Source organism: Sceloporus undulatus, chromosome 2 (assembly GCF_019175285.1).
Source record: "Sceloporus undulatus isolate JIND9_A2432 ecotype Alabama chromosome 2, SceUnd_v1.1, whole genome shotgun sequence".
NCBI lineage: Eukaryota > Metazoa > Chordata > Lepidosauria > Squamata > Phrynosomatidae > Sceloporus > Sceloporus undulatus.
The window spans coordinates 106,370,500-106,383,286 of record NC_056523.1 but is presented as its reverse complement, the minus strand read 5'-3'; the positions used below and the strand labels follow the sequence as shown (position 1 = coordinate 106,383,286).

The following is a 12,787-nucleotide window of genomic DNA, read 5'->3' as shown; positions in this document are numbered from 1 at the left end:
GGGAATGGATGCCAGTAGAAACCCTTCCTTTTAAGTTACCTGCTTATATTGTTCTTATAACTATTAGCACAGATCACAACTGTGTCCTTTCATTTTCTTTGTTTGTATCTGTATTATATAATCTTCAGGAATCCATCATCCGTGGGCCTTGTCTTGGGGAGGGAATGCACTCTAGCTCAGAGACTTCATTTACAAGAAACGGGAGAGTGTCTGGCTGTAAGTTAGATCTACAGGCTAGGGCTTAAAACATATTTGAGTTACATGAAAAGGATTTTGGCTTGTCCTGAGCACTTTCACACTGTGGTATCTTTAATCTATGCTAAAATAAGGATGGTCACAGATTTACTCCAAACAGATGGATTGGATATACCTCTGTCCAACTGTCCTGGTACTCATTCTGAACTACAAACATTATGGGAAGATTTCTTCTCTTTTTCTCCATAGCTAGAACACATAGAATTGAAGTTTGCTTCAGAAGGAGATGAAAAAATTAAAGAAGACTGTTGTCCTGGAAAACCTTTCTGCACGTTCAGAGTAGAAGTAAGTTTACATGTTTCCTCTCAACATTGTTTTTCTTGTTTTGTCTTCACTGAAACTTGGTCCCCAAGTGCATTGCTTCATTATACCCTGAATGAGAACATGAAAGGTGTTCATTTAACAAGAGAAAGTATTTTAGGAGTATTACTGGGATTGGGAGGCTAAGCCTGCTGCAGTCTATGGTTAGAAGCATTAAATGTTGCCCCTTTTGCAGCAGGTTCTCAAAATGCCGCTTCAACTTTTTCTATTTGCAGCCATTTAGAACAGAATGTGCTAGAGATACAAAGAATACTCATTAATATTCACATTTCTGATGGGAAAAAGGCAGTCTCAACAGTTGAGATAGCCTGTAAAGGAAAAGGGTGAGATTCTTTGCTTTTCAGGACTTCATTAGGATGAAATTAATGTACTTTTGAGCCCCTGATTCCTAGATATTGTTTTTTGCACAGAAGACACATGGAATAAAAATTGCATGGCTTTTCTGTGCAGGAATCTGTGCATTGTGAAGGTTTTATAATTTTTACACAGTTTGCACAGCTTTATGCAGGGCTCACCATTCTCTATTTTTTAATTTTTTTTTATTGAGTTTAAAATTTACAAACATTGAATACAAAACTAACAACACCACAGTAAAAAAACATTGACAAAACAAACATTTGAGGGGGAGAGAGGCAGGCCAGCAACAACAGGCCTTGGCTACTAAGAAGAAAAGCCGTCCTTCCGACCACCATCTTGAAGCGGAGAGAGGCAGGCCAGCAACAACAGGCCTCGCCTGAAAGACAAAGAGCCCTCCTTCCGACCACCATCTTGAAGGGGAGAGAGGCAGGCCAGCAACAACAGGCCTCACCTACTAAGAAGAAAAGCCCTCCTTCCGGCCACCATCTTGAGGGGAGAGAGGCCTCCGAGAGAGATTAGACCATCCATTAAGAAGCCAAGTCCTCCCTCCAGGCCTCGGAGGTAGAGAAGAACTCCTGGACCTCATCCCCTTCCCCACCACCATTCCTTCTCCTTTTGTGTCATATCTTTTTAGATTGTAAGCCTGAGGGCAGGGAACTGTCTAACTAAAAGTTTGTATGTACAGCGCTGTGTAAATTTACAGCACTTTATCAATAAAGGTTAATAATAATAATAATAATTAAACTAACATTGAAGAATAAACACTCTCTATTAGCAGCTAAGGGATGAAACTTCTGATTTGTGGTTTTACAGATGTTGGATCACACTCATTTAATTCCTCACCAGTGACTATGCTAGCGAGAGCTGGTGGGAGTTGCAGCCCAACATCGTCTGGAGGGCCACAAGTTTTCACATACCAGTTTGTTCTAACCTTCCTCACAACATGAATAGAGGTGAAATATGAAGGCCACCTTGAATGTCATTCTTAGAGAAAAAGTGTTATTTTAAAATAAAAATTAGACACATATACTCAATAGTGAATGCATTTATTATGGTTTAAATGCATAAGCATCATCTCTGTGTCACTTGGTACAAATGGAATCAAGTCAAATTGCTACCTTTGGCACGGGACAGACTGTCTAAAAAGGATGGTCTCCTGGCGCCTAGTTTTGGTCTGTGGGGAAACCGCAGACTCCAGACTGTGAGACTTCCCCGCGGACCAAATAGAACCCATGAAAAGCGGGTGGTTTTTGTGACACCATTATGTTGCAGTGCGTCAATGGTGCACTCTCTACGTCATAATGGCGCCACGACATGCGGATGCTATGCGTCCAGCACGTAACAATGGCGTCCTATCCTGTCCATCTGGACCGGGCCTTTGATATCCGTGGCATATGGCCATGGTCTGAATCCAGTTTGAGGCTTATGCACAACACAGAGCTTCTTTCCTTTCCCCTCCCTCCTGCCTTTCCTTCCTTTTCCACCTAAACACAGGCTCCCAGAATTGAAGTAGGAGAATGAGACACAGGATTCCGCTGTTGAACCAGCTTTAGACACAGCTACGTGAGTTCTCTGTTTGTTCAGTCATATTGGTTACTCTTTTACATTTTGCTGAATTTCTTTTGCCTTTTTATTTCCTTACAGCCTGGTGTGTCTGTCTGTCTTGTAAATCCTCAACCAGCAAATGGCCACTTCTCTACAAAAATTGAAGTCAGGCAAGGAGATGGTAAAGATGCAATAATCAGGCGCTTGATGAAAATGGACAGAGGAATCAAAGGTAAAATACTTCAGTCGTCTAGAGGTTAGCATTTCTACAAGATGGCTTGTCTAGCTAGTATTGATAGTCAAATTTTCATGTTATTGCTTACTTAGTGTCTCCTTGTAATGATTCGGGGGCACGTTACAGACCACCGGATTGTGGCGGTCTGGCTCTGCCTCCGCTTTCAGCATCCGGGAGCCGCAGCAGCCTTCCTGGGCCCCAGAAGAGACTCCGCGAAGCGCTAGTCACGCACTCGCGGCGTCACTTCCAGGGCGCGACGTGCGGACGCATAGTGTCCGTTACGTCAATATGGCAGTGGCCGTCTGGAAGAGACGCCCCTTTTTCAATGACAGTCTGTAACCCGCCATAATTTATAGAAGGAGGCAGAGGAAAGCACATCTTTTGTCTGTTACATTTCTGCTGCCCAACACATTTTACAATCTGTGTCCACCTAAGGTTCATCAGAAGCTATTCAAATACATTTCCATTATAGTGTCTCCTGCATGGGGTAATACTTCTTGTAAGTTTCTTCTTACAGCAGAGCCTAATTGTATACTTACAGCACTTGTTTTAATAGAAGCCACACTTTTACATACATGTTGGAAAAGTAACAGGCCAACCTATTTTAGAGTTCCCAGGACTATTTCACATGCCTTGTAGGGGAAGGGTTGCCTGGTCTCACACATAAGAGAGAGATCTAGGGAACAGGCAGCCTCACTGGATGTTGGCTTATATCTTGAGGCCTTAGTAGTACCCTAAGAGGTTGACATGTTTGGCAATATGCACTTAAGAAATACAAACAGTAGGTGGCAAACATAATTTTAAGAGCTTAAGTAAGACTAGCTTTACCAGTCTGCTGGGAAAAAGCTTAAATACCAGGATGACTCTAAATTGAGATTCACAGATGCAATGTCATTGGTGATGCCACTGCTTACATTTCCACCTTTTTAGACTTTAGGGGCTATTAAAAATCTGGAGCAAAAGTGAGGACTCACTTCTCAGAAAGACAACTGAGCTGATACCTGATAGTAATAGTTATTATTTATTTGCTTATTCATTTATGAATGTAGTTATAGTTTTGTTTTGTTTAAATAAATAAATAAAGTGATATTCTTCAGGTACTACTGGTAACTGTTGATTCAGAATGACATCAACTAATTATTTATGAATATATTGGTAAAGGAATAGTATTCTTTCTGAGCACAGTCTAATCCCAGTGACATCATTGGGGGCATGACCTGACCTTAACACTGTCCTACGACTAGAATCTTGTTTTTGTTGTTAATTGCATCAAGCTGGCTTTGATTAACAGCAGTCCTATGATTGAGACACGCCCAAGAGCCCTGGTCAACAATTGCCCTACTAAGAACTTCCCAAGTTAGAATAGCCATGGCTTCTTTGATTGAATTTGTCCACTTGTAACATGGTCTTCCTCTATTCTAACTTTATTTTCTACTTTACTGAGCTTTATTATTTTTCCAGTGAGTCATGTCATCACATAACATGTCCAAGTTTGGGCTTTTAGTGAATGTTGAGACTTGATTTCACACTAATTTATAAATTAGAATTACCTCTAATTCAAAACTGACCTCAGGATATTAGTCTTGCAGCCAGAGAGGTTTCATGATAGGGCAAGCAGGGTTGTCCGGCACTATGCTCACCATTATGTCCCAGAGCTGTGGTTTAATTCTTTAGTCTTCTAGATGTTTGCATTGCCAATGTTCAGGCATTCTGGTAATTTAAGGCAAGAGGTTGAGTACCACCAGTCTAGAGCACTGATACAGCAGTACTCCTGAATCTGTGGAGGACAGAGTTGGAACCAGATCCAGGGCCAAGCTAGCTATCAGCTAACCCTGGACCTCAAACAGCACTGTGTTTGCCTTAGGGAATCTGAATTCAACGGGGTTAATTTCTGACACACAGCCCATCTAAGACTCACTGCTGCTGCTAGTTCCTCCCAGCTTGTATCAAGGTTCATCCTGTGACTTAACTGTGAAAGATGCATTGATACATTACAAGTTCCCAGGAGCCTTACACTCCCACACCACCCACACCTTTTCTAATGCATGAACTGCATTATTTTTCAAGTCTTAAATTTCAGCCTTCATTCTGCTAGCAGTAGTAAGTATTATCTCTGTCTCTCTGCAAGCACTTAGGGCTCCCAGGCAGTAATGACTTGCAGCAGAAAGGCATTAAAGGAGATACACTTCCTTCTCAAGAGCCTGATTTGATATCCTCAGCTGCTGTGAAAAGTACCTTTTTCTGGCTTGCAATATGGAAGTTAAGTCAGCTTTAACAGATTACCTCCCATAAATAAAGGCTGTAATTCAATTTGTAATTTTAGATTGTAGTAAGAACTACTTTGTGCCTTTAAAGGGGCAGATATTACCAAGCCTGTGTTAAGACAAGAATCTCAATGGTTTCTAGAGTTTGGGAATTGCTCTGTCACCATTGTTTTTTTGCACCATAATTTTTCCCTAATTCTTACATTTAGATTGAGTGGATTTTGTGTTCAAAATGTAGATTGAAAAGGTTCATTGCAGTGTCTAAGAATCTGCTCACAGAATATTAGACCATTTCTGCTGATCCAAATGTTAAATTAAAATATTTACCCCCTGCTCATATTTCTCTCTCTCTCTCTCTCTCTCTCTCTCTCTGTGTTTATATGTGTGTGTGGGGGAGGGGGAAGAGAATTTCAATTTGGGAACTAGACAGAATCCTAAGATATAAAGATATACCAAAGAATACTAAATTAGGATTGTCTGTGCTATTGTAGTTCCATTTCTATGAAGAAAGCTGATACAAAGCAAATCAACTCATTCGAAATGTGGTGATGGAGAAGACTTCTCCTGATCCTGGCACTGTTAAAAAGACAAACAAATGGGTCCAAGAGCAAATCAAGCTTCAACTCTCTCTAAAAGCCAAGGTTACTAAACTGAGACTTGTATACTTGGACATGTTGTTAACTGGCTTCGAGTCAATCCCAACTCATGGTGACCCTATGGCTGACACATCTCCAAGACTCCCTATCTTCCACTGCTCTGCTTAGTTCCTGCAAATCCATGCCCATAGAGCCCTGGTGGCACAGTGATTAAATGCCTGTACTGCATCCACTCACTCACAAACCACAAAGTTTTGAGTTCAGTACCAGTCAGGGGCTCAGGGTTGACTCAGCCTGGCATCCTTTCAAGATTGCTAAAATGAGTACCCAGCTTGTTGGGGGCAATTAGCTTACACATTGTAGACTGCTTATGGAGTGCTTAAGCACACTGATAAGCGGAATAATAATAATAATAATAATTTGTTTTATTTATATACCGCTATTCCAAAGATCATAGCGGTGAACAGCAAGTAAGCTAATTAGCAAGTAAGCTAATTTGCCCCCAACAGTCTGGGTACTCATTTTAGCGACCTCGGAAGGATGCAAGCCTGAGTCAAGCTTGGGCCCTTTTGCTGGTCTTGAACTCGCAACCTTGTGGTCTTGAGTGAATGGCTGCAGTACAGGCATTTAACCACTGCGCCACCAGGGCTCCATAGAAATGTACTTGCTATTGCTATTGCTATCTGGTGTTCAATCATCTCCTCTTTCCATTTTCCTCTACCTTTCCCAGCATTATTGTATTTTCTAATGAGTCATGCCTTCTCATGATGTGGCCAAAGGACGACAGCATCAATTTGATTATCTTGGCTTCCAAGGAGATTTCAGGCTTGATCTGGACCCATTTGTTTGTCCTTTTGGTCATCCATGGTATCTCAGCACTCTTCTCCAGCACCACATCTCAACTGAATTGATACTGTTCTTCTCTGCTTTCTTCACTGTCCAGCTTTTCGCATCTATACATGGTGATGGAGAATACAATGACTTGGATGATTCTAACTTTAGAGTTCATTTTTTTATCATTGCTCTTTAGGATCTTGTTTAGTTCCTTCATATCTGCCCTTCCCATTCTTAGTTTTCTGATTTCTTGACTGCAGTCCCCATTCTGATCAATGTTTGATCCTAGGTACAGGAACCTTTTGCTATTTGACTCCCTAGAAAGATAATAAAGCTTGGTATGTTAGAAGGCTGTAGGAAAAGAGGAAGACCTTATTCCAGATGGATAGACTCAATCAAGGATGCCTTGGCCCTAAGTCTGCAAGACCTGAGCAGGAGCTGGTCTCAGTCTGCAGTGCTGTGTGCATGGTGGAAGAGATCCAGCATGGTTTGAGTGGTGGATTGTGACTCTGGAGACGAGGGTTCAATTCTCAGCTCTTATCATGCTGTCAGCCTCAGGAGAAGGTAATGGCACATCTTTTTTGAACAAATCTTGCCATGAAAACCCCATGATAGGCTTGGCTTAGGGTCACCATGTCAGAAATGACAGAAATTGAAGGCACATAACACATGTGCATAGTAGAATGTGAGCAACTCAGGGTTAACCCAAGTGTATTGTATAGCGCAGTAGCTGGAATCTCGGGGCAAAACTTAAGTACTACTGCTACCAGCTGTAGAAATGAAAAAGAGGTATTGGTAAGCACTACCTGTGGTCCCTCGACACACTTATATGATCTCCTAGCAAAACAGATCACTAAACAGGAGTGAATTGCTCTCTAAGAAGACAGCTATCTTAGCTTCTGTTTCTGATTTTTAGTAAATCTCCAAATTAGAGCATCCTGAGTTTCCCACTATTAGTCAGTTGCTAATGGCCTCATTCAGCTGTTGTTTTGTTTTTCTGGTTAAAGTAGGGAAGGCATCAAGCCTGAATAGTAGGTTGCTGGGCTAAACAGAGTTGACAGAATTCCCTTTAAAATGCAGAAGTAATTTCCCGTTTGCTTGGTAGCTCTGCTGATTCCAGCAGTTGTGAGCCAAGTGAGGAAATTATGTCCTGGTCCAAACTTTCCAAGTGGGGAAAGATAATATATTTTTCTCATCACTTTTAACAGCTTGTGTGTTTTGATCTTAGGGAAAGAGACAATTTTTATATTACAGTGTAAAGCTGTGTTTTCACAAAAGAGCTGAGGAAAGGAAATATATAACTTGTCTTGCAAAGCAAAAATAGAGTATAAAACACACTTCGGATTCAGGCAGGCAATTACTAGAGATCCACAACCTGATTGTTTGAAGTGAATGAAAAGCAATTGAGAGTAAATCAGTAATTCTTTTACACTGTTGTTTCCAGAAGATGTCACTGTTAGGCAGGCACTTGAAAAGATTGTCTGATAAAAGCTAGTGGTGGGAGAGCAGCAACTTAAAACAGGTTAAAATAGCTGGCTCATTACGAAAGTTCTGCTTTTCACTTCTTGCTAGACATTTGTTTGAACGGAGCTTTAAAAAACTCAGTTGTATATAAGGCAAAACTGCAAAAACTGTTATTTTGTTATTGAAAACCTTTCTAGTTTTATGTAAAGGACAGTGTAAAACTTCCTGCAGCCTCCCTTTTCATTGCAAGAGCATGGAAGCTACATGAGCCTTACTGCTTCTCCTTTCCCCCTTTATATGTTAAATATTAGTAAGGTAAGCAAAGAACAAGAGAGAGAAATGAGAGAGAGCGGGTTGGCTGGAGAAGAGATGGAGAGGAATTTATTGTGAATTAGTGCCTTAGTCCTCAAGGGAAATAATCACCATATGTTTTGAGGTACCTCCTCCCAGATCTCCTTAAAAGTGGCTGCATCCCTTTAGCTGCAGTACTTTATTTTTTCTGGAATGAATAATATTAATCTGCATGTTTGCCATACATCTGGGACATTGTATAGCACGAGAATGAGACACTTCAGTTATCCAAAAAAAAAAAAAAAAAAAAAAACCCTGAAGAAGCTGCATGTGGTGAAAAGGGTGTGAAATCATACTACTACTACTACTACTAATAATAATAATCCCACCTCTCCCCATAAATCAAGGTAGGGAACAACAATATATGGCCAGACAACGCATATAACATCTGTCAAAGTATAATATCAGTTAAAAACACATAAATCAGTTCAAACACATAATATCACTTTAAAAGAACTAGAACAGTCTAGAGGGTGTGTGTGTGTGTGTTGTGTTCCTTCAAGTCATTTCCGACTTATGGTGATCCTATCATGGGGTTTTCTTGCCAAAATTTATTCAGAGGGGGTTTAGCCCTGAGACTAAGAGCACATGACTTGCCCAAGGTCACCCAGTGGGCTTCATGGCCGAGCTGGGAATCTAACCCTGGTCTCGAGTTGCAGTCCAACAGTGGCTGTCACAGTCACAGTCTAGGGGCATCTGAAGCAAACGTCCTCTGGATGACAGTTGTCAACCTAGTCTTGGCTTATTGGAAGAAATGTCCACCATAGGACCTGAGTGTATGGGGCAGAACAGACTATGTGGAAAAAGGCAATCCCGTAGGTAACCTGGACCCAAACAATGTAGGGCTTTAAAAGTAATAACCAAAACTTTGTACCTTGCCCAGAAACGTAACTGGCAGCCAGTGGAGTGATTTTAATATTGGTGTAATGTGATAACTCCTGGGTGTCCCAGTAACCAATCTGGCTGTCATATTTTGAACTAACTGAAATTTCCAAACTTGGTACAGAGATACCAGCATGTGCACATCAGCTCTCCAGATACTTTTGAATTTCAGCTTCCAGAAGCCCCAGCCAGCACTAACAGTGATTATGGAAGTTATATGCCAACATATCTGGAGTGTCAAAGGTTCCCCTTCCTCAGAACATACTGTAAGATTTCAGTAATGAAGAGGAGGCATTCTGAAGGTTATGTAGTTTATTTTATATCATATACCTTGCTAAGTGGTGAGAGGGAGCACCTCATTATGCATGATACTGCTATTCTCTGTGAGGTTGAAGACACAATCCACGATTCATGGGTCTGTCTCTTATGCCAGCCGTGTCAGGCAGGATTCTTAAAACTCTAAAATGTTAAAATCGTTGCCTCCAACCCCTCTCTCCTCAGTTTTAATTTCCTGCCTTGCCAGCCTCATTCAGTGTCCTGACAAAATGTTCCGGTTATCTGGGCTTCTCTAGTATTTAGGTTTAGTAATCATGAATAAACTGTTTAAAATATGACTAGGTAGTAGTTTTCAGATTGCTATCCAAATATCTTTGTTTGTTTTGGTTGTATTTCCCCCGTTAATTGATCCATAGAAATATCAGTTAAAACAGGTGGACCCAGACCAATTTTGAAGTCCCAAGAAAACCCACCCGAAGAGCCTCAAAATATGTCTCCATCCCTCTAAAAACATTACACCCCTGTAAATGGATTTCCAGCCATCTTCAGTTTCATTTTGAGAGGTCCTGTGGTTTGTAATGTGTTTGGATATGGATTAGCTTCCCTCCCCATCAGGCTTTCCATCTTTTAATTCAAACTGAATGTAAAACATTATTTTTAAAATGTAACTTGTTTTAAAAAGTGGCTTATTACTGTTACATTTGGAATTTCTAAAAAAAGTAGCTCTTCACTTGAGCCAGCGTAGCATAGTGGTCTGAACATTGGACTAGAACTCTGGTTCCATTCCCTGCTTAGCCATGGAAACCCACTTGATGGCCTTGGGCAAGTCACACTCTCTCAATCTCACAGGAAGGCAAAGGCCAGCTCACCCACTCCCACAAAACAAATCCTGTGACAGGTTCACCTTGGGCTCACCACAAATCAGAAACAATTTGAAGGCACACAGCAACAGTAACAGCAACAACAACTCTTCATTTGCCTGTTTTTCAAGAATAACTAAAATAGTTACTTTTTAGTTTTAAAAAACCCTGAATGTTGCAAGCTTTCTGGCCTGTAGTACAAAACTTAAAGAGCCTGAAGCATCATTAAAAACAAATCCACATGGAATCGGATATTTTTAATTTACCATTGGGTTAATAAGAGAATTGCATGACATGTTGCCTGGAACTGTCACTACTGGCAGTGATACACAAGGACAGTGTGCAGAAATATTTTAAAAACTTGTAAAATCCCACTTTTAAATACAGAAGAATCTGTTGCTCAAGGAGCTTGATTGTCACCGTTTAGAACAGAATACCACACACTAACTAGCATTCTAGCATTCACTTTGCTTATTAGCAGGCAAGAATTTATTAGAAGGAAAGCTTAGTTGAGGCTGAAGAAAGAAATACCTCCAACTATTTATTTTTTTGGACTCCTTTCTCCTGTTGTGTCAGAATCAATGCACAGGGCACACAATTGTTAGGAAACAATATGTAATTCTAATGCTCCAAGCTACCTTGGATCCTGTGCTGGGAGAAAGGCAGGTTACAAATTGAATGAATGAATTAGTGAATAAATGAATACTACTTCATATGGAGGAGACTTGTTGCACTGGGGATTTTTGTGTTTCAAGTTTCTGTAAACCATGGCATGTTAAAGTAGCAACATTTATGTAGTAAGTATCACTATCATATTAAAAGGACCCTTAAGTCCATCTAAATGTTGGCAAAAGCATGGCAAAAATGTCCCCCCAAAGGGCATTTGAGAACAATAAATTTGATTATTTTTTATTCAATAAAAAAAAATTATGGGACAGGGTAAAGTGAATATGGCCCTCTAAACTTTCCTGGGAGGCCAGTGTAGTCCACTAGCCTCCAATAGTTGTTCACACCTAATTTAGATGGGCAAAGCTGTCAGTGCAGCTGGAGGCAGGGAAATGTTTAGGTCAAGTTCCATCTTATTTTGGGAGCAGCACTTAAATACCACAATGTGGCAGTTACGAGACAAATAAATAAATTTCCAGAACTGGAGGTCTTCATACATTACACCCTTCCCTTGTTCACTCCTCCGTCTGTGGCATATCACATTGTTGAGTACATTCATGCTGTATATCCTTGACCCCATCTTACCTTTTAATTACATCTTAGTTATTAAGGGCTTCTGTAGGCTTTGAAGCAACTGGCCTAAATACCGACTTATAAATACCATTCAAGCGACTGCTGAAGCAATCTATACAGTCAGCATTAGCTAGTGTTGTTCAGCCATCCAACTTTCCTAAGTATCTTGCATCAGCCTTACTGTGTTAAGTATACTTGAGTAAAAAAATGTCTTACAAGTGTCGACTTTTCCCTCCAGATCTTTCCAGAGTGAAACTAATGAGATTTGATGACCCCCTCCTGGGCCCTCGTCGTGTTCCCATACTTGGAAAAGAAGATGCAGAAAAGTCTCCCATTTTAGATCAAGCTGTTTTCCACATTGACCTAGCAGAAAAACGGGTCCATCTCACTGAGAATGGACGGACGACTGATATTGGGGATACACTTGTCTATATAGTTAATTAGGTTTTTCACAACATTGGTTTAATTGGTAATGAATCCTAAAAACATGAGTTTTCTAACATCAGTGGCTTTCAAGATAAATATTGGACAAATTTAATTTCTGTAGATGGGTCAATGGAGGGAACATTAACTTGCATGTAGACCAAGTTCATGACATTTTCCAATGTGGTTATAATAAATCTATTTTCCATCCTTGTGGCTTTTATTTGGAAATAAGAATCTGCCTAATTCAAATCATGAGACAACTGAGAATTTTTATACACTTTTTTTAAAAAAAAGTAACAAAATGAGAGACTGAAATCATACCAGGCTTCTAGAGTTTACTGTGGAACAATCCTATCTGAAAGATGTTGGAGCTCCTCTACTTCAGGTTGCCAGTCTCTCTTGAGAAAAGTAGTCCTAGTAAGTGAGTCCTCTCAGTAGCTGTCATGATTATGAGGATCCAAGAGGCAGAGGAACTGGAGGAGCAATGCAAAACAAGAGGTTCATCTTCATGGACTAGTATCTCTTAACACCTGATGAAGTATTCCTGTTGAAACTTGAAAAAGTTAACCTTTTTGGATGCCAGCATCTAAACTGACCATGTAGGCTGGAAGATTCTGGGAATTGTAGTCCAAGAAAGTAACTTTTCTAGGGTTGTAAATACACTGTGGTTGGGGCAAAGATTTCCTGCTGCAAAAGGATAGACAGGTTAAGTAGGAAATGAGAGCCATTTCCCAGCAGATTTCATTAGGATGTGGTGTAAAAGTTGCTTCATTTCTTAAAACTTTGTGCAAGGGAGGAGGGAATGTCACCCTTACAGATGATGTTGGTCTGCAATTCCCACCAGCTCTAGACAGTTCATGATGCAGGGTGATGGGGCATGAA

At 40.5% G+C, this 12,787-nt stretch overlaps 1 protein-coding gene across 1 annotated transcript in view; it reads left to right on the top strand.

Annotated features, from left to right (window-relative positions):
- LARS1 (leucyl-tRNA synthetase 1) overlaps positions 1-12,112 on the top strand; it is a 67,665-nt gene extending 55,553 nt beyond the window's left edge. Inside the window, 3 exon segments of the mRNA XM_042451364.1 lie at positions 445-540; positions 2,578-2,710; positions 11,718-12,112. Of these exon segments, the coding sequence (XP_042307298.1) occupies positions 445-540; positions 2,578-2,710; positions 11,718-11,923 (435 nt within the window). The 3' untranslated portion in view covers positions 11,924-12,112.
- Positions 12,113-12,787: the final 675 nt, after the last annotated feature.